Source organism: Osmerus eperlanus, chromosome 15 (assembly GCF_963692335.1).
Source record: "Osmerus eperlanus chromosome 15, fOsmEpe2.1, whole genome shotgun sequence".
NCBI lineage: Eukaryota > Metazoa > Chordata > Actinopteri > Osmeriformes > Osmeridae > Osmerus > Osmerus eperlanus.
The window spans coordinates 8,631,326-8,656,976 of NC_085032.1; the positions used below are offsets into that span (position 1 = coordinate 8,631,326).

The following is a 25,651-nucleotide window of genomic DNA, read 5'->3' on the forward strand; positions in this document are numbered from 1 at the left end:
CCTTTGCCGGTTTCAGTGTCATTTTTCACAGGCCTATGACCTCATTTATCTTATCAACTGAGGAATCTAGCTTGAGGAGTCTCCCCGAAAAGGATCCTAACTGGAAAAACATCAACAGGCAACACAAATCCTGATGGGTAAAGGTATGTCAGCCATACTGCAAGCTAATTAAAGTAACCAGAGAACATATAGCTTGGGGGCATTTGAAAGTTAACGACTAACAAGTGAGTCACATACGCCTCTTTTTGAGACGGGGAATGTTATAGAAAAGTGAAAAGGTAGAGGGAGGAAAGAAATGGTGAGCTGTCACAGACGTGTTTCCACGTGTCTGATGACTCATCTCCAGGCGTTCCTACGGTTGTGCGTGAGGTTTACAAGAGCTCCCGGCAATTAGCATAATCCTGCATGAATTAGAGCTACGGCTAACAGCAGAGATCAACTGTTTCCTGCCAAGATGGAAGTGCTGTGTTTGTGTGTATGCGTCTCGATAAACACTGCAGACAAGATTAAAACAGAGAGGATTCTGGGTATTCACACGTTGTTTATGGCCGGGCCAGACAGCTGCTCCCTCCTCCCCCTGCTCCAATCCTTAAGGATCAGATGGCCCTAATTAATTGGCCTTAATAAATTGTTGTTCAGTTGTTGTAAAAATATAACCCCTATTTTAAGTATAACTGGATTGAAACTGATAAAGACTCATGTTCATTTGTGATAGTCGTTCATATTCATGTGATGAATAAGGTGCTGTGCCTGAGTCTGATCTTGAACAGATGAGGAAGACAAACGCACAGTGTGATTTTATCTGGCTCCCGTGGATGACAGCCTGTCAGAAGTGACAGATATTCCTGTTGGTGGAAGAAGACCCCACCCTGGGGACAAAACACTGATGAGGGTCACAACATCCTGTAGAGCCTAAACAGCAGGACATCTGTTGAGAGACTGACAGAGGAGTCTCAAAAGTCTTCCCCTTCTTTTACGTCAGTCGGCTTGGCTCCTTGAAACTCAAAACAGTCAGAAGGGGGTGGAACCTGGGCCCTTACTACGTGTGAGAAACCAGGCAAGGAGGAAAGGAGCAAGCAAGAATGAACTAAGGAATCAAGGAAAGATGTTTTTGTGAGTCCCTGCCTCCATGATTTCCCCCCTGGACTTTGGCCGCTGAGGTCAGCTCGCTGCCTGCCGAGGTTGATTGATGTGTGTAGTGACGAATCACCATGTCGTGCTCCTGCAGGGCCAAGCCAAGGCCAAAACTACAGTCTAATTGTGGGGTCCCGCCTCTGCGGTAGGGAAAAGCCAAGAAAACAGAAGGGGAACTTCTAATCTGATTTAATTGTGTGCAAAGTGGGAACACATGTTTAGCCTGCACTCGAATATATGTAGTCAGCGACAATACAATGATGGCATTAAGGTTTTTTTAATGCTGATAGATTTTCATACACGTGCCATAACATCAACAGTGTAATAACATTAATTACAAAATGTATATCTGCGTAATATGTTATTTGATTGATGTTTTGTTTTACATTAGGGAAACATTCATTTATGTACAAATGTTCATTGAATGCTTTTCTTGTTGCTACATCTTTCTCAGAACTGCCAGGATTGTTTCAAAGTCTTTAGTTTGGCAATTACCCACAATCCAACATTCTGTTCATTATTTCGACCCCCTGTATGCAGGGTATAATGATATGTTATTATATAATAAACATAAATATTTTATTTTTTTTACCAACAATTTAATTCTTTCAAATACAGGAGTTAAAAGAAGAAGTATCAAAAGTACCTGGACCTAAATGACAAAAAGGTAAATCTAGGGTTACTTTTCCAGTGTCCTCCAAAAAATCAAATCATACAGTACAGTGACCTCATTATAACCTCACCACAAAGAAACAGAATACTTCTCTCTATGACTACTTCTATAAATAACATCCTTATCCCTCTCAAAAATGGCAAGCGATTTTTGCTAGGTGCCTATGGAGCACCTATCACCCATCTAGAGTAACTACATTGAAAACAAGGACATAGGTACCAACCCAACAACTAGGATCAAAACCGTAGGCCATGAAAGTAACGTAGCTCAAAATCTGTCTTCAAATCCATGTGGACCAAACGTCTTGATATGGCAAACTGATTTACATCTGCATGGGGGGAAAGGAGCTTCCTGACAGGGTTTTTTTCATGAAAAAGGACTTGATCACAATTTACTTCCACTCATATGATGTTCCCCATGTAACCTCATGATATATCATGTGGGTGTGTTTACAGTGGGAGACGAAGCCTTTTCATGGGATGCAATTATAGCACACACACACACACACACACAGGCATGAATATCACACACCGAACAAAACACGTACACACACACACATTATATGCTTCTTCCCCTGAGGCTGTTTTGTGCTCAACTATCACATTAGAAATTAAGGCTGATTACTGAAAAAATAAATAAAAGTGCCTGTCATGCCAAAGAGAAAACATAGAACAATTATAAACACAGTATATGGGCCTTTTCAGTGCATAATAATCATAATCACCATAATAAACAATCTTTTTTCTCCAAATAAATAAAACATGGATATAAAATACTATAAACGTTCACTTTTAAAAAGTTGGCATGGGAACTAGCATGGGAAATGAGAAACACGCACACACATATAAAAAGAACATCCATCTTGCCTGACAAGTTGTCAACCTAACCTATTTCTGTTAACACAATTACATACTGTAACATGTTGGGCATGATATCTGTACTAGCGATGACCTCACTGTAGGTAACTCAAGGATACCTGATGGTTTCAGTACAATATGATAGACAAAAAGATTAATAAATAAATAAATGATATACCAATGATCTTGAGTCAGCATACGTATAATACAGTGGTAACAGTATGTATAGCTCAGTTTAAAATGATGTACAGTGTTTTTGTTTTACAGTGTGTCGATTATGCTACTTTGCTTGTTAGTATCGGGCCTCATTTGATCTTTGAAAACATTTGACCTTTGAAAAAAAGGAAGCACTTTCTAAACAAGCATGAAAACCCCCAAACACAAGTCTCTTCCACACGCACGGTGCAACTGCGCTACGCCAGTCTCTTCGGCACCTGCTCTGTAACTAGCACACACACAAGCAAACCTTCAAAACTCACACTCATACACACGCACATACGTACAAGCGGTCGGATGCACACACGTACCTTCTTGTGACGAACCCTGATTTCACAGGTGTCTCCTCTACTCTGTGAACTTAATGATTTCTCTGAAGAAACAGTTCCAGATCCACCAACAGAGCACACCTGACCTCAAACCAACATTGCTTATTCCAGAACCAAATCACACCTGGGTGACCTGCCTGAGCCTGTGACCTCTGACCCCTGGGATAGGCTCGAGAACAACAGCCCTGTCTTAAGACATGGCTGTTTTCTTGTGAAGTTATTTGGTTACTCTACATAAGACCCATATTAATATAGGTATATTTATATAAGGTATATATATATATAGATAATATAGGTAGATATAGATAGATATATAAAATATAAATAACTTAATCTACCACCCCTAACCCAGTGTGTCAAGATTAGTTGTGAATCTGAAAATGCTAAAAACTGCACATATATACGTACATTTGTCTGTGGCCACACCAAACAGGAGAACTTTAAACCACATAAAACAATGGTAGAGAGCATGAGGACCTGTAAAAACATGTTTGTTGTGTTTTGTTATTCATTGAGTTTCAATGAAAGTGTGAAATATATGATTTGGCGTGGCCTACATTGATTGATACAATACGTACAGCTTTGTCTGGAATTCAAATGAGGAGTGTTCATGGTATATGATGTGTATATGTTGTCTCGGTTTGTTGTGTGTGGCTATGTCTTATATTAAAATGCTTTCACTGACAGTGGATGGAATAAAAAGAGAGAGGGGAGAGGAGAGACAATCCAGAGGATGACCTGCTACGCCCTTGCAATACTAGGTCCACCCTCTCTCTCTCCTACTTCCATTTGTTTCTCCATCTCTCCCTCCATCTCTGTTTCTGCTCCTCTATCTCTCTCGCCGTTTCTTTTTAATCTCTCTTCATACCTCTCTTTCTGTACCATTCTCTCACTTCCTTCTTCCCATCTCTCCCTCTCCCTCCCTCTCTCTCTCTCTCTCTCTCTCTCTCTCTCTCTCTCTCTCTCCCTCTCCCTCTCCCTCTCCCTCTCCCTGTCCCTCTCCCTCGCTGTCCATCTCACCCTCCCGTCTCCTGCTCTGCCAATTCAATACATCCGTAACGAGATATGTGCCCCGCCCCAGTGCTACACCTGCCTGCTTTGGGAGGACAGGTCGTGTAATGGAGTGTTGAACGTGGAGAACGAAGGGATCACAAAACACATGTCTGGAAAAAGTGCCGTGGGAGTGCTACACAGAAGCTGAAAGCTAAGATTTGTTTTTCCTAAGGGAGAGTAAATAAATAAATAGATAAATAAATATACATTTGTGGAGGAACAGACACTACCTTGACAGACCCCACCCTGTTCATGGGAAGTCAACAAAGACGGGGTTATATTACAAGCCCTACCCTAGCCATTCAGTGCCACAGTTTGTGTTACAGTGTCTGTGTGTGTGTTGAGGTGCTGGAGCACACCTGTATGTATGTCACATGTCTGCGTGTGCGTTTCTGTGTGTTGAATTTGCGTGTGTCCGTCTCATAGTCTGGTCTGTGCCTCCGGGATGTAAATCTCGATACTGTCGGCACTCTCAGTGGCCGAGCTCTGTCGGAGGGACGCCGCCCGCTTGGCGGCCAGAAGGCGCTTTCGGGCCTCCAGGCGCTGGCGCTCGGAGCTCTCCAGGGAGCGGTCTCGAGCCAGGGGAGGATGGCCCTTCTGGGGCTTCTTTGGCACAGGAGGGGCCATCCGTCTCTCCTGGATGAGGATGAATAAACATTCAAACAGTCGGATTACGGGGGGTGGGGGGGTTGGGTGTAACCTCACCCGTCCCGGGTCGGTTGGAGCTTAACACATCACAGGACGGACGCAAGAAGCACTCCGAGTGCGAGCGCTTCAGACATTACAACAGCAGCCATCTTGAATTGGGTTAGAGAGAGAGAGAGTACGGTGCGGTGCCGTGCGGTGTCGCGTCCGTTTGCATGCATTCGGAATGAGGTTATGGCTGACGGTGGCGCGGGGAGAGAGTGCGTGGGTGGCGGTGGCAGCCGTGTGCGGGGGGACAGAGACGGGGGGGGCCGGAGAGGCCGCCCTCCCCCCGTCCCCACACGGTGCATGGCGGGTAGAGTGACTTCTCAAATGCGTCTCACTGTCGACAAACAAAACACACAAAGCACACACACACATACGAGTGGTCAGGCAAGCATACCGGCAACACGACAGGTCAGGAACACACACACAACACCTTGGCATGCTACATCGAAAAGTGCACTTGAAACAATGAGTGCGCACACAAAACAATAGGTGTGCACCTGTGTGTGTGTGTGTGTGTGTGTGTGTGACAATTACACAGCAATGAGTGTGAAGCCATGCAGACCCAAAGGGCATTCCAATATGAAACGTATGGACACTGAACGAATCAGTACAGATTTGAATGAATCAGTGTGAGTTGTAGGGTTCATTTAGGGTGTGGGGGGTTGGGGGGGCACCTTAATCTCGGGGGGGTCAAGGGGTCTCCAGTTGTTGGCTTTGAGCTGGTGGAGCTCATCGAACTTGAGGCTGATGTTCTCAATGGACAGCTGCAGCATGTCCCAGAACCCTGCTAGGTCCTGGGAGGTAGGCCGGGGGTGGGCGTTGGGGTTCTGAGACAAACACACACACACACACACACACACACACACACCGCGGTTCATGAAAATCACAACAGGACCTACAGAAAGTCACAATCTGTATTCTAACACAGCAACCAATGCAGAATCACCCCCTTCACCTCGTCTGATGTGCTCCAATGACACATAATAAAAGAATCCTCCCTGCTCCTCTCATAGCTAGAGCCACAGTCACATGATGAGGCAGTATTCTTTCCACGTGCAGGCTCTACGTATGAGCCAGGGGTTATCAGTGTTATCTGTGTGCAGTGTGATGTAACGAGGGGGAGGGGGTGGGGGGTTACATACCAGATTCTCCTCACAAAGCTCCCTGAACTGCTCAAACTTCTGGGACATCAGCAGCTGGGCGCTCCCCACCGCACTGCGGATTTTCCCCAGGACTGTACACACACACACGCACACACGCACACAAACACACACCCAGAAGACACCAAAGAAAAACACGCGTGCGTCGGACACAAAACCACACCAAAGAAACAAACAAACACAATTATTCACTGAACCACGAAAAGGCGATGTACATATTAAACCGCTATGAAAGGTTTCCCTCCAGTCCTGTCGGAGGCGTGCCGTCCAGCAGCCAGCCTTTTGAAGAGCGGACGACTACAAACATAGGAAGGAGGGAACTCAAACTGAGCGTTTTGATGAGAGGTGGGAGTGTTTACCCTGCGCACCAAGTCAACAAAGCCCAGCTTCCCGCCGAGCTCTGAGGTGGACAGGGGGTATGTCCTGAGAAAGCAGCCTCCAGGCCAAACTCAAATATAATCACAGCACAGGAAAACAGTCATCCGCCTCAAATGAAAACAGACTGTCTGTTGATTTGAGGGGTGGGGGGACGGGGCTGTGCATTTGGGGGGATGGAATCGCAATGGCACGAGGGAGAAGAAGCCAGTTACATAGTGAGGACATGAACCACCCCTGTGCCAAGTGTTGTTCGTACTAACTTTGCATAGTGTGTGTGTGTCTTTGAAAGAGAGATGGAGACTGTGTGTGTGTGTGTGTGTGTGTGTGTGTGTGTGTGTGTGTGTGTGGGGGGCGCGTGCGTGCGCACATGCACAGTTTGGCAGCTGCCTAGAATAAGCTCATTAAGAGGGCTGGCTGGATGAAAACCCCTGTAGACTTATTGGCTGTGTGTGTGTGTGTGTGATGAAAGGGGGTTCAACAGTGTATCTCACAGACAGATGTGTCCCTGGGCCCACAGGCTTCCTCTACACTGTTAACTAGGACTGGTATGTCTGCGGAACAACCAGAGGGGGCCTGACAGCCCCTGCAACAAGCAGCCATTGTAGGAGCTCTGGGGCTGTCTAACACTGACTTAGTCTGTGACACGTGGAGAGCAGAGAGAGAGAGACGGAGGGAGAGACAATCAGGAAGAGAAGGGGAAGAAAGAGAGAGACGGGGAGGAGCGGGCACGAGGGGCGCACACTCGCGCCAAACCCCCCCCCCCGCCCAGCAGGCTCACCCTCTTCCGGCAGCTCGTGCTCCATCTCGTCCTGCTCCATCTGCCTGCACCAGCCCTCCATCCTCTGCGCCTCCGCCTGGAGCAGCTTGAGGAACCAGCGTCCGTCCCTCCGGCACGCCGAGCGCCCGGACCCGCCCGCCAGCGAGTCGTCGGGGCCGTGGCCCGCCACGCTGTCCATCCAGGGGTCGGGCGGGGGCAGGATGGACGGGTCGAAGCCCGCGTCTCCGCTGTCGCTGTCGTCGGCGGCACAGGCGTGGTAGTGGTTCCCCGAGCCCTGGATGCTGACGGTGGAGGTGGCGGCATCGCGGGAGTGCTGCCGGGGCATGGTGGCGCAGTGGCGCAGGGGGGGGAGGGGAACCCCGGCCGGGTCGCAGGGGTCGTCCAGGTCGGCCTGCACGGCCGCGGTCACGCTGTTGGAGCGGGTCATCCGCCGGTAGCTGCAGAAGGGAGGAGAGCGCAGGGTTGGCGCGTGCCGTGGAAACGCCGTCACACCGAATGGAGCGCCGGTCCTTCTAAACAGCTTTGTTTGGAGTGTACTATGGGTCGAGTCAAAGCCTGTTCAGGCTGCATCAAATCATAAATACAGTTGAAAACAAAATCAAAATAGTCATGTTATCAGTCAGTCATTGGGTCTGAAATTCTAGGTAAAAAATTACATTCTAAAGTTACTTATTTGTTTGCTTCTTACTGTATGAGATAATTCAGGTACAGTTCAGGTCATTTTAGAAAGTACCAGGTCGTCAACACCAGCTCAAACCACTGGGTAGACAAATGTGTGTGACACTCCAACAGATGGAGGCCCTGCTTCCACACACAGATCCCATCAGATAGCATTGAATTTGACGGGAGTGTGTGTGTGCGTGTGTACGTATGTGTGTGTGTGCTGTCACCTGGTTGATTCAGAGGCACTGGAGTGTGTAGTCATCACTCACCCTGCCTCTGTGCTGATAACACACCCTCAGGACTAGCTTTGTGTGTGTGTGTGTATGTGTGTGTGTTGTAGGGGGCCAGGGTAGGGACATTTTTTATTTGGCTCAAGAGCCTTTGTGCCTGTAAAGAGATCCTTTTGCCAAGTCCCACAGTGTAATGTGCCAACCTACACACACACTGTCACACTGTTATGCACAGACAGAATCAACCAGGACACACACACACACAGTTCTGAATGAGAGGCCAAATGCAGGGAGCTGTGTTAGTGGGAGATGAGCCAACTGAATGCTCAATGACAGCTAACTTTTCAGACCGTGTATAAGAAACACAACTACAGATCAACACTCACAAACAGTCAAAGAAAGGAAAAAAAACCTACCCCCAAGCACACACACGTAAATACACTCGCACACACGCACACACATACACCCTGGCTTGACCTGCCCGCGGGGTGACAGATCTCCCTCCATCAGTCTGCCTCACCCCATCTCCAGCCACTCCCCCCACCCTCCTCTGCTCTACCCATTCATCTACACCTCCGTCGGCCATTCATCTCCTCTCTTCCGTGAACACAGACAGAGAGACAAGAGAGGGAGCGGGGGAGAACTGGCTTAGATAAAACAGAGAGCGTGTGTGTAAGGGTGTGTGTGTGTGTGTGCGCGCGCGCGCGTGTGTGTGTGCAGAGCAGTTAAAGAGTAACTCTCCTCATAGCAGGTGTGCAGTCGTAATGACCTCAGTCTGCTTTCTATCAGTCTGCTAACAACTTCCTGAGGAGCCAAGGCCAAACACAGGCCAGACACACAGAGAGAGAGAGAGAGAGAGAGAGAGAGAGAGAGAGAGAGAGAGAGAGAGAGAGAGAGAGAGAGAGAGAGAGAGAGAGAGAGAGAGAGAGAGAGAGAGAGAGAGACAGACATACATAGGTAGATAGGATAAGATGGAAGAAAGAAAGCAGAGAGAGAGAGAGAGAGAGAGAGAGAGAGAGAGAGAGAGAGAGAGAGAGAGAGAGAGAGAGAGAGAGAGAGAGAGAGAGAGAGAGAGAGAGAGAAAGAGAGAGAGAGAGAGACAGACATACATAGGTAGATAGGATAAGATGGAAGAAAGAAAGCAAAAAAGAAAGACAGAGACTGACAGAGAAAGAAGGGTGAGGGGATGAAAGGAAGAAGGGAAGGAGAGACAAAGGAGGGGGGGGGCACAATGTGTTCTACAGGTTTTAGTTACAGTCAGGTGGGATGCTTCAGAGAGCCCAGTAAATCACATCAAGAGGTTGCTGAGGGAAGCCAGCCCTTCTGCTCCAGACAGTATAATTTCCTCTCTGCTGCATTACAATGTGTCCTAGTTGACCTTTTGGTTAATATAGGTTAATAGACATTTTAGATAGTTTAGTTCTCACATTCAGACTTGCTGGACTTTTTTTCCCCCCTCACACTGAAGCAAAACAGGCTGGCATTCTAGCTAACATGCTAATGCTAATATCCATGAGAGCGAGGGCTGATGTGTAGGCTACTCCTGGACAGCGGTTGGCCTCTCCACCTACACTGAGAAGCACCCTGGGAGGTCTGTGAGGGCCTGCTGGTGTGCATGGTGGAGTCACTGAGACCACCTCCACACAACGTCATTCCCGAGAGCGGTGGTTGACGTTCCAGATCTCCGGTGACTGCAAAAGCCACCTGGTTCTAGGAAACGTACGGAAGAAACTGACACCCTTTGACAGACTCACTCTGCACACGTCTGCATTGTGTGCTGGCAGATTAGCGTTGGTAAACTGTTTAAAAAGACATGTAGTGGGGCTAACGTCTTCAGGTCTTAAAGGATAGGGGGGATTGATGTATTCGAAGAGCGGTTTCTGAGAGTAAACGTGTCTGAGCACAGGGAACGTCGTTTGTAGCGTTCATCTCTTTTACTGTTCGCCACTCCTTCTCGGTTTGGCTTAAGCCGAGTTCAAACACTAAGGTGAGGTTATGACCTCATATGGCAACACATAAACCACATACAAACACACACACACAGATGACGGTATTCATTTTTTCGGAGAGGAAAGGCCGAGGCAGAACTGCACTCTCACTGTCTGGGAATTCAGTGTTAGGGGGCACTCAGCCCGGACCTCCCAGGACCCACACACACACAAACACACACATACACACACACACACTCTCTCTCACACACACACACACACACACACACAAACACACACACACACACACACACACAGATACACTAAACCTAAGCTTCAGTGGACCCTCTGAAAAGTCTTAGGGAGTTAATGTTTGCCTTGGCAGGTGAGAGGAGTTGTACCTCCCTCTCTCTGCTTGGTCAGTCAGCGTAGACCCTTCCAGAACACCCTCCCCCCACCCCACCTCAGATTCCTCAGTTTGAAGTAGACGCTCGGCCCTGACCTTGAACCAATACTGAGAGCATATTGTGTGTGTATAGCGGGGGCTGGATTTGTGTGAGGAGAAACCAGCGGTTGCTACAGCAAGCCACTGTAGATTGTGGGAAATCAATTTACAACAGGAGGCCAAATTGGTCACCTCCTCTCAGCTGTGGATGCCTAACAGAGTGGTCACTATTTGTAGTGGGTCACATGTGTGTGTGTTTGTACGTAACAGTTAGTGTGACACATTTCTTTCAACCCAAGGAACCAGGAAAGGTTCCTTCTAGCTAATGAAAATGATGTGTGTGTATGTGTACGTGTGTGTGTGTGTGTGTGTGTGTGTGAGAGAGAGCTTTGTGTGTGTGAGAATGCGTGTGTCAGTTGTTCCCCCTTATGTGAGCTAGCAGAAAGACACCCGGAGCTCAACGTGCAGCCTAAACAGAAGGGGGGCTGGACTTGACCGTGTCGTAGCTTACACCAGGGAGCAGAAGAAGAAGCCAAAATGCTCCTTTGTCATCCGCCCGCCCTCCCCCCGCCCCGCCAACACACTTCCCGTAAAGTAGCCTGCTGCCTGCCTGCATGACAATGACTGTAGCAACAGATGGCTGTCAAGTCACCCCCCCCCCCCCCCCCACACACACACACACAGACACACACCCACCCCTCCCCTCCACCACATCCTCCGGGCCCAGCTGTCACCAGGGGCCCTCTTACCGACCGAGGGGGATCTGAAGTCAGGCTCCTCTGAGCTGGGGACAGCTGCTGGAGGGGGTGGGGGGGGGGAGGGGGGGGGGGTTCACTATATACAACCACCTCTCTGTGGCTCTTTTTTTCTTTCTTTCTTTCTTTCTTTCTCTCTCTCTCTCTCTCTCTCTCTCTCTCTCTCTCTCTCTCTCTCTCTCTCTCTCTCTCTCTCTCTCTGTATCTCTCTGTCTGTCTGTATCTCTCTCTCTCCGTCTCTATCTATCTCTCTCTCTCATACGACATTCTTTTTACCTTTACCACAAACTCTCTGTCCTGCACTCAGTTTTTCTCTCTCTCCTCTCACCTTCTCTCCTCCTCCACCTGGATGCCGACAGACTGGAACTTGGAATGCTCCTCTATAGCAACAGCTTCCTCGGGCCCATCAACCTGCAACACAGGGGGGGGGGGGGGGAACGTGAACATGAGGCGGCTCCCGTCCTGCTGTGCCCAGACAAAATTCCAACAACATAGAGAACACGTGTGTTCAATGAAACGGTCGACAATCAAATCAGTCAGCAAGCCATCCACTCTCAATCCCCTACATGTTCAGATTCCCTCCAAATCGAGGTTCCGAAAACACTGCAAACGTTCGTGCCGTGGGCCAGACGGACCTGTATGCCTATGGAGAGGCACTTGCGCAGGGCGTCGCTCTCCCTCTTGCCGTCGGCCGAGACGACGGCGGCCGTGGCGGTGACGGTGACGGTGCTGTTGGTGACGTGCTGGCTGGCCGGCCCGTGGACCTGGGCGTTGGCTGCCTCGATGGCGGCCGCCAGGGCCTTCATGCTGTCGATGCTCTCCGTGGAGTTGGACAGGCCCGGCTGGGAGGAGAGGTGCGTCCGCGGCACGGCCCCGCCGTCCATGTAGGCGTCCTGGGCCGACTCGGTGCTGCTCTGGGCGGTGATGGAGATGAAGGGCTTGGGGGGCGTGGTGCGGGGCGGGACCGGGGGAGGGGTCTTCTTGTAGGTGGTGATGCATGATGACACTACGGGGGGAGAAGGGGGGGGGGGAGACAAACGCGGGTTATAAAACGTGGCGGCGGGAGACAGACGTCTTAATCCGAGCGCTGACTAACCTGCTAAAGGGATTAGTCTACTGTTCACTTGACCTAGTGATCTGGTACATCAGAAAGCTGCCGTCCTGTCACACACTGCCCTGTCATGCTTTGCATAATCAGAGCAGACGAGCAGGTCTTTATTTAGCCGTGTGTGTGTGTGTGTTCTTGCATGCATGTGTAATCAGTTGATTGTGCTGCGCAGAGCGAGCGCACTGGGGAGGTCCCACGGGTCGTGACAGAGATGGGTGATGTCACCGACACAGGGGTCCACGGGGTGGAACAACAGGTCGCAGGAAGCGCAACTTCCTCTCTCTCTAAGGAGCTGAAAAGAAGAAATCACAATGATTCACTGTCAAAGTCTTCTACTGGCTCGTGTTCCATGTGTTTCTCCAGTTTCCCTCTGGTGCTTGTAGAGTTTTACCCCCTCTCTCTCTCTCTCTCTCTCTCTCTCTCTCTCTCTCTCTCTCTCTCTCTCTCTATCTCTCTCCTGTCTCTCTCTCTCTCTCTCCCCTCTCCCTCTCTGCTTTGGTCTCATATTTCAGCTACAGGTTAGCCAGGAGGCCCGGCCCTGCATGTACAGAGAGAGCCTTCATGTTCAGACACAGGCTGCAGCACTGAACACAGCACTGTAGGTGAGCTGTCACAGCAGCAAATACGAACACGCGCACACACACACGCGCGCACACACGCGCGCACTCAAATAAAGCAGCCACTCTCGCTGGTGGATTTCCATTTCCCGCCCTGCTGTCATCAGATCTAGGTCACTCCCTCAACTCCGGCTGAAAAGTAGGACAGCGTGTTTCCTGTATCCCTTTAATCCCCGAGCGGGAAAAACAAGACAAATGTCCCACGGCTTTCTGCAGCGACACCGCTTTACAACAGTGCCTGTTTGCCACTCCCAGCGAAACGGGAAGGAAGGAGGACCATGACATCACAGGTAACCCCCGCCGACGCAAAACAAAAGGTCCCGGACAATACGGAGGCCAGCTCAGGTTCTGGACGTGTCGGAGGCGCAGGTGAGACGGTGTTGAGATGAGTACACTGCAGGAGACGTCTCTGCCAGCACGGAGAGTTCATGGTCTGTGACGCATGTCACGGAATGAAAGGAGAACTGTGCTTCATCATGTGTAAAAGTCAAAAGATGTCTTATTAAAGTGATTGGGTTGTTATTATTATTATTATTATTATCATAAGGGTTTTATCCTGTAATTAAAACAGTTTCCGTGCGAATCAATGAGTGTTTCCTGAGGACAGTTCTAAATGGCTTGTTCTGTCCTGGGTGTTTTGCTGATGTACGTCTGGGAACGGTGTCTGACATAAACCTCTAATCTCTGCCAGGGTCACCGAGTACAGGAGCACAGAAGCATAAACACACACTCTCACACACCCACACACACGCACACTCATACACAGACAGACATACCATCACATACTCTCTCTCTCTGTCTCTCTCTGTCTCTCTCTGTCTCTCTCTGTCTCTCTCTCTCTCTCTCTCTCTCTCTCTCTCTCTCTCTCTCTCTCTCTCTCTCTCTCTCTCTCTCTCTCTCTCTCTCTCTCTCTCTCTCTCTCTCTCTCTCTCTCTCTCTCTCTCTCTCTCTCAGATATGCAAACACACTCAGACAAAACCACCCACACCCACACAAGTTCTTGCCTGTGTGCCAGTACAAGGAGATCATAGGATTCAATGTTAGTTTAAATCGTTTTAGATTTATTGTATTTTTTATGGGGGGTGGGGGGGGGGGGGGGTGGAAATCCCCTGAAGTCATCGACCAGGGCTGTGTCTGAGGATATCAGTGTGAGGACAGGTCTGGGGAGACAGATGTCTTTCATGTGCTCGGTAAAAAGACTGCATGAAACATGATAGTGTTGCTCTGCAGCAGCAGTGCTGTGTGTCAGTGGGCTGGCTGGCCAGGCGAGGGGTGAGGGCTGGGGCTGAGGATGCCTAGATAGGTTAGACAAACACACTTCAGGAGGTGTCGAAACATGCCCACGTAAATACACACACACACACACAATCGAAAAGACGCTCGCAACATACCACGCACACACAAACCGACAAGAAGACAATCAAGGACAGATTCACCTTCTTTATCTCGCACACGCACATATACACACGCACACACACACCATACACACACCCAGACTGACTGATTCACCAGGTTATTGACACAGAGCAACCAAACATTTGAACTCGTTTGACCACATCATGGAAGACAGCAGACTTCCTGCCACTGATAACCTCCCCATTCATCTGAGAATACTGTCAGGGCTGACCTGGGCCAGACACTGGAAGGCTGTGGTCTGTATGTGTTTACGTGTCTGTATGTGTGCATTTAAATGTCTATACTCTACAGTATATGCTGTTTATGTGTGTGTGTGTGTGTATATATATATATATATATACACAGAGAGAGAGAGAGAGAGAGAGAGAGAGAGAGAGAGAGAGAGAGAGAGAGAGAGAGAGAGAGAGAGAGAGAGAGAGAGAGAGAGAGAGAGAGACACTGAGCGAGTAAGAATGTGTGCACAAACGTCAGTATGCGACCAACCACTTAATGAACATAAACAGTCTCCTACTGGAGAAAACCATTTCCAGATTTGAGCAGCCTCAAGTCAGATAAAGGCAAGACTATGCAAGGAAAAGCCCTAGTAACATTCTAGTTGTCCACATGTTACCACAGCATTCCACTCCACTGTAAAAATCACAGAACAAAATAGTCAGCCTGATAAGTTTCCAAAAAACATGTTGATGTTCGGGCAGCTGGGACAGAGTGATAGCAGGAGGGACTCCCAGGATCCCACACACACAAATACACCTCCGCACACGGGCATGCGCACACGGGCATGCGCACACGGGCATGCGCACACGGGCATGCGCACACACAGACAGACACACATGCTCAGACAGTCTCAAGGACATTGTGTTGTTGATCAGAAGGACATGAGGGAATGTGACACTGGACTCCAAAGCTCCGTCGGTTAAGTAAGGATGAGACTTTTTTCCCCCTCTCTCTGTCTCTCTGTCTCTCTCTCTCACTCTCTTTCCCTTGCTTTTTCCTTCTTTTGTGCTCTCTATTTAAAACAACACACTCTCTTTACTTAAGAAGGTTTTTCCAAGTCAAAATGTCTTGCCCACTCCTTTTCAGAGGGCAGGCCTGCTGCATGCATTGTCATTCCAAAGAAGAGAAGGAAGGAGAGAGAGAGTTTGTGAATGACAAAACTGGCATTTTCCTAAATCCCTCTTTGACGAATGCTTCAAAAGTCCCATTCCGACAGTGGGGTGTGAATAGCTGCTCTCCTGGTGAGCCCCCTCCCCCTTAGGGTAGATTGCATCAAACCCCAAGCACACACACACCCACACACACCCACACACACCCACACACCCACACACAGACACACACCCACACACACCCACAGTGTAGCTCCCATTCATGTCTTCTACCCTGAGAGAACAAAAACAGAACTACCTATGGCTTCATTGATCTCAGTGTACCCTTTGAAAACGACTTTACAACTTTAACAACAGCCTCAGTGCTCTGCATGTGTGTGTGTGTGTGTGTAAGAAAGGAAGAGCGGTGACTGCAGTTAATATCACGTCTTTTGGTTAAATGGGTCTATATTTCTATGTTGCATGAGTTCATATGAGTTTCAAATAGTATGTGTCTGTGTGCCCTCCTAAGAGCAGTCAGGCTAACAATCTAGCAGGCAGCGTTGAGCTCCCTCGCGTGGGGGCCAAGGGCACAACCGTAGCTCCTCTCCAAACACACACAAAGACAGGAAGGGGGGAGGGTGAGACACGCACACACACTCAGTCCAGCTGCATGGCACTTAGCTGTGGGTCGGCAAGGGGGTTCCAGACAGGCTAGAAGGGGTGAGGAGGAGGGAGGGCAGTGGAGGAGGTCTGGGGAGAGGGAGGGGGGAGAGGGGAGGAGAACAGGGGGGGGGGGGCTGTCTCCGTCTGCTCACGCTCACACCACACACACAGCCAGCTGGAGCCTTTTGTGATAGTGTCTCCATGGCGACGCGTGGCAGCAACATGAAGGTTGCTTCGAGGCTAAACGGCGTAAGAGCCCTGTTGTGTACCTTGCTGCTGTCTGTAGTGCAAGCTACGCGGAAACAAGCCTAAACACGGGCTTGCTATTTAGTCTGACCCAGGGGACGGGCAAAAGTAGTTACAGATTAAAAGAAAACTACGTTTTTTTCTTGCTAATTGGCATCAAAACAGTGACGTGCCAGTGCTTTCTAACTGAAACATAACACCGAGGGTTTTAGCCCGTGGGCTAAGTCTTAGTCTGGCTACTGTTTACTCCCAAATGCTTACTCAAAAGACAGGTTCTTCTTAGCTTTCTCATATATTTCTTTTTGACACCTTCCAAACATAAAAAAATTATATATATTTCCGTGTCTTTATAGTCTTTGTCACAGCACAGGAGATACTGGTCACCAGTTTACTGAAGGACTGACATGAATCTGTCGGATAGACAACATTGATGTGGCAGTCTTTCAGTTCACTGTGAACTCTGTTATCCCTCTGGAGAACAACAATGTTACCTTTCATTCTGAAAACGCCACACAGAAACATTGCAGACACACCACACGCACACAGGCACACACACAAACAGAACTATTGTGTCTGAGAGAACCCAGGCATCTGGAGAGCACAGATCTCCTGGCTGACCTCTGACATCCGTGACAGAGTGGCGCCGACTGACATGAAGGCTTCTGGGAATTCTTTCAGGTGACTCGAAAAACAGGCTCATGTTGTGAATGCGCATGTAGCTACCTAACAAAAACAATTAACACAGTATCTGTGAAGAAGTATAAGAAGTATCTTATTTAGACTGCAAGGCCCCCCAAAATACAGTGTCAACGCAGCGGAATACTATTTTCCCTACTACGCAAACTCAGTGTCAACAAAGTGTTGCTAGCATCAAGCCTATCTGATAAGACTGTTTACAACTGACAGCTTCAAATCTGGCAAGCAGCTGCTATGTGTTAGGCAATAGACAGACTCAGATCTACTTAACCCACTTCCATACAGCCATAAGTTCAAATAGAAAGCCCTGTCTTTAAGTTACCTGCTCTACTCTTTTATAGCTCTGCTCTGCTGTCAATCAGTAACAGGCAGAGAGGACTGGCAGTTAATAGACAGCCACAGAGCGGGAAAAACTAGGTAAGTATGTACACACACGATGTGCATGCGCACACACCTGGGTCAAATTAACAGCTAGATGTGTGTGTGTGTCGAGAGTAACTATTTCACAGGGATGAGCTCAGGTATAGCTTGACAGCCCTGCGAGCTACACCAGCTTCCGTTTATCTAAAGAGTTACACGCTGACAACTTGAAATAAGTGTGGGGTAATTCAACCCACAGGTGACTGGGAGTGTTTGGACAGAGTGTTTGATGAGTTTTTCATGAAGGCCCGGCCCACAAGGACTTCTTGCCCAGCTCTTTTGTCCTCCTGCTGCCTGTCTCTGTTTCCACCGCCCAGCTAAGCCTCCCCTCAACCACATGAAGGGACACATCACTCCATTGTCTCGGCCCCTGGAAAAAAGGGAAAGAAAACAGGCCCTTGGGGAGTGGAAAGAGAGAAAGAAAGAGAGGGAGATACCTGTGGTGAGTGACTCGACATTGGAGAGGGTAGAGAGGGAGGAGAGGGAAAGGGAGGGTTGAGACTGAGGAAATGTCAGGGGAGGGGGGGGGAGAAAAGAGGTAGAAATGGAGGATGGAAGAGAAAAGAGATTGGTTCGGAAATGTCAACATTCCTGCTGCTACACAGGGCGTAAACTTTGCCCGTTTGCTCGTAATGCTAAAGCTAACACACTCACGCAAAACTCTCACTCATCTCTCCTCTGTCTGACTGGCGGAGTGGGCTAGGTGCCTTTGACACACACACACACACTGCATGCATCTGTCATGACAGCATAGGTCGGTAAGGTGAGTCACATCATGTCCAAAAAAGGCAAAATAATTGGCTATTCCAGTTACTCATAGACCCATAATAGACTGTCCCCATATGACCAAAGGGTTTCTACACCAACTCAATCTTGTTTCTGAACAGAGGGGTTGACTATTTAATCCTAGGCCTGTTAGGATTGTCCTCACCTACTCATATCCTCTAATTAATGCTCTTCACCTCCCACATCCTCATCCCCTACCTCTTTTTCTCTCTATCTCTGTGTTTCTCTCACACACATGAGACATTGACTCATATGCAGGTTAATGATTCCCCCTCTATGTATCTTACCAGGGTGTGTGTGTCTATGTCCGCCTGTTCACCCCTGGGTTATTACCCTCCTGTGACAACTACTGTCACTGCCGTCACACAGTCCGCTAACTGAATAATACAGTCCACTTAGACCTTTTGTGTGTGTGTGTGTACACTGACTAAAAATACAAACCACCGCATGGCCCTAGACCGGAGGCACAAACACACACAAGTGCAGAGCTCGGCCCGCAGAATACAATCGTACATCATCTACACTGAGGAACAGGAGAACCTTATAATCTACACTGAGGAACAGGAGAACCTTCTCATCCACACCGAGGAACAGGAGAACCTTCTCATCCACACTGAGGAACAGGAGAACCTTCTCATCCACACTGAGGAACAGGAGACCCCGTCGTCTGCAGAACTCCATGGTGAACACGCTGTGCAAGAGATTAGCCTGCAGACACTCAAGTCAGCCCTTCTCTGCACAATGCCCACATCATGTCATTGCAAGAAGGATGACTGCTAAGTGCTAGGCTAGGCGTATTTACATACAAATACACTGGAATGTGGTCAAAAGTTCATCACTCCTCAAACTTCTCACAAACCACCCCCCCCCCCAAAAAAAACGAAACCCATGCATTTGGGAAAATGTGAGAAGAAGATGTGAGCCTCAAAATAAATACACAACATGAAACACCCTGACAAATCAATTATGTTGCAGCAAAAGAACAAGAAAAAAAAGGAAACTGTGTGCAGCTTGTCTCTCTACAAGCCTCTCGGAAGGCTTGTAGAAAGTTTGCTCTGGAAGGAATGCACGACAACGTCAGTGTCGAGTATCGCTTCGCGGTCTGGGGTCTCGCATTCCTTCCCTTGCCTGTTTGACGCTCTTTGTTCTGACCGCTTGCACATGTTGGGGGAGAAAGAGACAGATAGAGAGAGTTGGCTAGCTGGGCCTGCTAGGCCCTTCACTAATCCTGGCAGAGCGAGAGGCGGGCTAAATGCTAAAGCCATCTGGGGGCCCAAAAGTAAACGTCAGGGATTGATTGTGGTGGTGGTGGGATGGGTGGGGGAGGGGAGGAAAGGTCGGCAAAGGAGTGGGGAGAGGGGGGGGGGGGAGAGAGAAAGAATACAGGCCCATACTGACGCACACACTCTTTGTGGTCTCCTGTTCTGACCCCTTGACCCCCCCGCATCCTGTCAAAAGGAGGAGAGGAAAAACGAGAGGGTGCAGCTCAGGGAGAGTGTGTGTGCGTGTGTGCACGCATACAACCCCAGTGTGTACGACAGACATTGAAAGAGAGAGAGTTTCAAATGGGTCCCCCACATGTGAGAGGTTCTCTTTTCCCGCAAATTTCTTTTCGTGTGTGTGAGTGAGTTTACGTCCTAGCAGAGGACAGGGGGTGAAGGGGTAGAGACAATAGCCTCTCCTGCATTCCTTCTCTCCTGCTGGGTGTGCTCGTTGGTCTCCTGCATTCCTCAGACCCATTCAGGTCTGCCCTCATGCCCTCTCCTCCGCTCTCCTCCTCTCTCCTGCTCCCTCTCCTCTGATCTCTTCCACTCCTCTCCACTCCTCTCCACTCCTCTTACATACTAGCCAGAACAAACCACCCAGCGATCCCTTCACAGAAAGGGGGAGGAGTGGAGTCTTTAAAAACTTGTGGACGGAAGGAATCAGTCCCCTCGGGCTGAGAAACCCCCCCCCCCCCCCTCCTTGCGAGGCATGGCTGGTGAAGCGGCAAAGCAAAAAGAGGGGGTGGAAGAAGGAAAGAGAGGACGGGAGGAATGCATTCCCTCTCTGAGTGTGCAGGAGGAGAGTGGCGGCTTCTTTTTGTTAATGACGGGTTCGAAAAAGAGGGACGGGCTCTTGGGATTGGTGGAGTGCTCCGGTACACATACACACGAACACACACACACACCCAGACAAAATACACACACATTCACACACAGACTAACCCTACCCTGTAGTCGAGTCTGGGACTTTCACAAAGCAGTCTTTAATTTGTGCTGGGACCAGGCCTCCCGCACTGCACAGCCCCAAACCACCCAGTCACATCCCAGCCCCACACCACTTAGAGAGAGAGGGAGAGACAGCGTATGGTAGAGTTTCATTCCACAAAGTTGTCTCTCTTCTGACTGGGGATAGCCTACGCCGCTGGAGAGACTAATGACGTTCCTGCAGACACTAATCCAGGCTACTTCATTCACGGAGGGGATGGGGTTGACTTCAAAGCCTCCACCCAGCATTTCTGCCTTTTCCCATCACCACAGAGCTAGCGAGCGGGCCCTGTCCAGGCGTGTATCCTCTCTAGCAGAGGAAATCCTGCAGGGCCTTTACTTTGGGGTCTGATGCCAAAACACAACAGGCAGACAAAGACAGAAATTAGAGATCATTACCTCAAGGACAGCCAACTAGCTTACCTGAAAGGGACTATTTGAACCGACTAACTACCCCAGGGGCGGATGGATATGTGTGGGTGGGCAGACAGCCCAGCGGCGATGCAGCACATCTGGAAGACGTCGTTTCTGCAATGTAAGCTTTAATGGCAGGAATATGGTATTGTTTATTTTCTTCTCCCCAGTCTTTTGATGGGAAAAGTAGTTCCATCTGTATGTCGCAAATGTGTGATTACATGTGTCAGGGCACATATTAATTATTTATATCATTTTTAAGATAGGAGGAGACATATATGTGTGTTTTTGTATGTATGTGTGTGTGTGTGTGTGTGTGTGGGGGGGGGGGGGTTCCTATGTGTTTAACAACAGCATTGTTGGTGACTCAGAAAACAGAAGTCCTACTTGTGACTATATTGTGTGTGTGTGAGTGAGTGTGTGTGTGTGTGGTCGAAAGACTGAAACGGGGTGGGCTGCGGTGACCATGCTTTGTGTCAGTGCTGAGTTTGACACACCCCTGTCATCTCCTCTCTCTCTCCTTCCCAGACCCCACCCACCCCTTCCCTCTTTCCCTCTCTCCTTATATTTCTGTTGTTCACCAAGAGAGCAGAGAGGGGTGGATGACATTTTTGGCCCTGCGTTTCCTGTGTCAAAAGATGTCCAAATGCCACTCTTCCTCCCCAAGTGGTAGCAATCAAAGCATTCCAACCCCCGGCACACACAAACAAGGAACAATTAAGTCGTAAGCAAACTGAAAAACCCAACAGTCGCAAAACTAGCTGCCCCATTGGAGATACAGCCTTAGTTAAGATAAGTACCCAAATGAACATTTTTGTAGGTTGAAAATTAAATGACAACACTAAATAAAATGTGTGAACAATTCACCACATGCAAATGTAGCATGACTTTATTGCAAGCAATTCTCTACCATAACAAATGGTTGCCTCTTACACCCCCTATTGGCCAAATTAAGGTACAAAGGCAATTTTTGAAGAAGAAGAAGAAACATTTGATTGATCATGCGATGTGAGGGGGACACACACACACACAGAAGCTTGATTGTCCATCAATACATTTCCCTCTCTGCTTTTCTCCCATTCTGCAGTCCTTCCTCCAAGGGCAGCCAGAAGCAGGTCCAAGTCCTCGCCTCATGCCTGGCCAGGGACATGGGCAGGAGAGCGGTCTGTTTTGCATTGAGGTTTGTATTGAGGGGAGAACACCCAAACTCCACACAGAAAGACCCGGAAGATAGCCCACCGAAGCATTGAACCCCAAAAGGGAATCGAACCCAATACCTTTTTGCTGTGAGACCACAGTGCAAGGCGTTTTATGGGCTTCAAAGCCTTACTGAAATCCTCTTCTAAGAAATACAATGGATATTGAAATGCTCCTTCAAATATGTTGAGCAGAACGTCATGACTGGACAGTGTCAAAGCAGAACGGGATTCATGCTGCAACCGTTATGCCAGCTTGTGGTGCAGCTCTGGGAGGCCAGCTGCACGCCCAGGTTCAGGCGGGGCGATATCAAAGAGATCGGAGTGGTTTCGCATCGTGTTATTTGAGAGCGACAGTGCAAGTTCTCACTGGCTCGCATTCTCAGACGCGACAGGAGAGAATAATTACTGAGCGGCCGAGACACGAGATCAGGTGCCGTTGATTTCCGACGGGAAGACGGGAGAGCCAAATGACAGTTTACCCGACAGAACGAAGATCTAGCGTCTGATCCTGCAGCTGAAGCAAGGAAGGCCAAAAACAAGCAGTGGTTTACTGTACACACACACACACACACATACACACTAAAGAATGTGATCAAGTGTTCAGCTATCAAATGTCAAGGTGGAATTCTCTTCACCCACAGGTAACCCTAGATCAACCACATCAAGGTGTGTGTGTGTGGCGAAGAAACGTATGTTTCCACATGCCCTGGGACCAGCCCAGCCTTCATTTCCTGACAGACACACCCACACACACCATCAAAGCTTCAACTGTGACAGCACACGCATGTGTGTGTGTGTGTCCCACCTTCATCTGAGGGCTTAAGCTTACAGTGTATCACTCTGACAGCTACAACAAACAGCCTTTAATAAATGTGCTTGTGTATCAGAAAAAGAGAATGATTCAGAGAAAGAGAGCAAAAGAGGATGAAAAAGAGAGGCAACTTCCATGACAGCACAGCCTTGGCTGTTTAATTTACACCTCCCTTTGAATAATTCAAGGATGCCAGCTTTGATCCCCTGACAGGTATATTTCACATGCAGAGTGCACCGGTAAGACTGGGCTCTATCTGTCCCTGTAATTAAGGGAAGAATGGCAGGAAATAGAGAGGGAGGCCATGTGTGTATGAGAGTGTGTATGAGAGTGTATGTGTGTGTGTGTGTGTGTGTGTGTGAGTGTGTGTGTGTGTGTGGTGGGGGATGAATGAGGAGGTTAGTGCAGCTCAGGGAGAATAGGTGTGAGGGATTAATGGAGCTCTGAGGAGGAACCTTCCAGAAACAGCTCATTATTGAGTGTTGCTTGATGTCTTTTTCCCTTCTTCAGCTCCCTCACACACTCACAGGCTGCTCCCACGCGTGCTCGCGAAAGTGCAAACGTGTCGGAAACACACCCGCGCGCACACACACGCACAAACACTGACTACAGGATGACAAGAATCCATAAACCAGCGTCCGTTTCTCTGGAAGGGTGTGATCGCCCTCTGGTGGTGGACAATAACAACACAACAAGGCATCCACAAGAAAGAGAAAGAGAGAGAGAGAGAGGGAGAAAGAGGAAATCAATGATCAAGCAGAGCCCAAATGATCATATCATCGATCATGATGAACCCTAATGAGATCAACATGGCGGAATTCATTCTCGTTTACGTTGTATATTTGATCCGCAAACCAGGGGCTGGTTCTATCAGTGATACGCACACACACACACAACTTGGCACTCTACAAAGTATTGCTGTTGTGGTGGTCTAGGTTAAGCCTATTTAGCAGACTGAAGCTGTTGGTGTACGGCTTACGGACACCTCTCTTTCACCACAGCACACACTGTGACAGTGTTCACTTCAAAACAGAGCGTGATTGTCATATGAGCCATCTGCAGCTGAGCATCAAGTAAGCGAGAGAGAGAGAAAGAGAGAGGGGGAAGAGAGAGAAAGGGAGAGAGGAGAAGAGAAAGAGAGGAAGAGGGAGACTGTGAGGAGCCAAAGGATATGAGGCAGGGCTAAACGTCTTGCTCTCCATAGAAACAGGCTGATGTGCTGTAGTGCTGTAGGCCCCCTCAGGCATCTGTGTCTACTCATGAACTAGCCTCTGTATTAATACTGACGTAGGAGGTCTCACACACACACACACACACTGTCTCTCTTATACACGCATTCACAAACAGAAACTCCCACAAACACATTATATTTGAGACAAATCATCTATTACCATCAATCCATCCATGAACCATGACACTCCAAACCCTGTACCCCAGACCTCTTCTGTGCTGGAAACTCCACCTAGGGCACATGGTCCTTTGACTGTAACCAGGTTGTATCAACACAGGGGGGGTTGGGGGTGGGAGGGGCAGCAGGGGTGTTTCCGTGGAGGGGCGGGTGGTAATCCCAGGCATGTCAAGGCCTACAGTCTCTAGAAGACTGGCCCTAAATAGATGGCGGGTGGGCAGACGGGCAGCATAGTGATCCTGTTGGGGGTGAATGGCGTGCATGACTCCGTCACAGATACCTCGGGCGGCAGGGGCAGAAGGGGTGACATATCCCGTGTCACTCAAGACCCTGAATCTGTCCTATCCGGCCCAAACCCAGCAACCGGCGCCTGGCTGACCTGGTTTCCTAGAAGGGGGTGCCAGTTAAGCACAGTTAACCTGCCCCCTCTCTGTTTCTCTCCTCCTATGGCTTCCCACTGGAGTTCCTGGACTCCCCCCCCCCCCCCCCCCCATTACCTTACCGGCAGAGGTCTGCCAAGACCTTGGCTGTGATACTATGCCAGGCGCCTACAGTTGGTTAGTTGCACACCTGCTATCCCACATCCAAGATAAGCTACTAAAATAGATGGGTGCTGACGAAGTTCAAGTATTTCTGGGCCACGTTGAGTTGCATTCAACTTTCCCCCATGGCAAGGACAAATGGCAATAGATGCAATTCACAGTATGTTCACAACTTGTTCTCACATTTGGTATCCAATATATTGTTGTGGAAAATAATATACCTGCCATAGAACTTTTTATATATGTTAATAGGTGATCAATATCAGTAAAATAGACATGTGAACATGTATTTTCAATGTAATTGGATTTTAATGATCAGTAGTAAAGCATATTGTTAACTAGAGAGGGTACAATTTCTGGGGAAATTGTAGGGTGTGCTTGCTTGCGTCAGTTGCACAGGGTTCCGATTTTGAATGACATTTTTTTTTTGCTGCTCATTTACAACTGAAAATACGAGTGAAGTGTAAAATGAAATAGATGTCTTCTCATTTCTCCTGCAAGAGGCAGCCTCATCGTTGAATCAAAACGAATAAATTTGGCAGAACGGTGTAAAAATTGACCTGGCAGTAGAAGATGGAATCGCGATTCAACCAGTACCATCTGCTAACTGAAAATATGCCCCCCAAAACGTAAATAAGCTTGACATTTATTTAGTGGAAAATCGCTCATTCATAAAAAGCTCACTGGTAGCGATCATTG

General features: G+C 48.7%; 1 protein-coding gene across 1 annotated transcript in view; it reads right to left on the reverse strand.

Moving 5' to 3' along the window:
* Positions 1-1,322: 1,322 nt before the first annotated feature.
* dlgap1b (discs, large (Drosophila) homolog-associated protein 1b) overlaps positions 1,323-25,651 on the reverse strand; it is an 81,145-nt gene continuing 56,816 nt past the window's right edge. The window contains 6 exon segments of the mRNA XM_062479849.1: positions 1,323-4,898; positions 5,630-5,782; positions 6,098-6,189; positions 7,272-7,708; positions 11,621-11,703; positions 11,928-12,298. Of these exon segments, the coding sequence (XP_062335833.1) occupies positions 4,683-4,898; positions 5,630-5,782; positions 6,098-6,189; positions 7,272-7,708; positions 11,621-11,703; positions 11,928-12,298 (1,352 nt within the window). The 3' untranslated portion in view covers positions 1,323-4,682.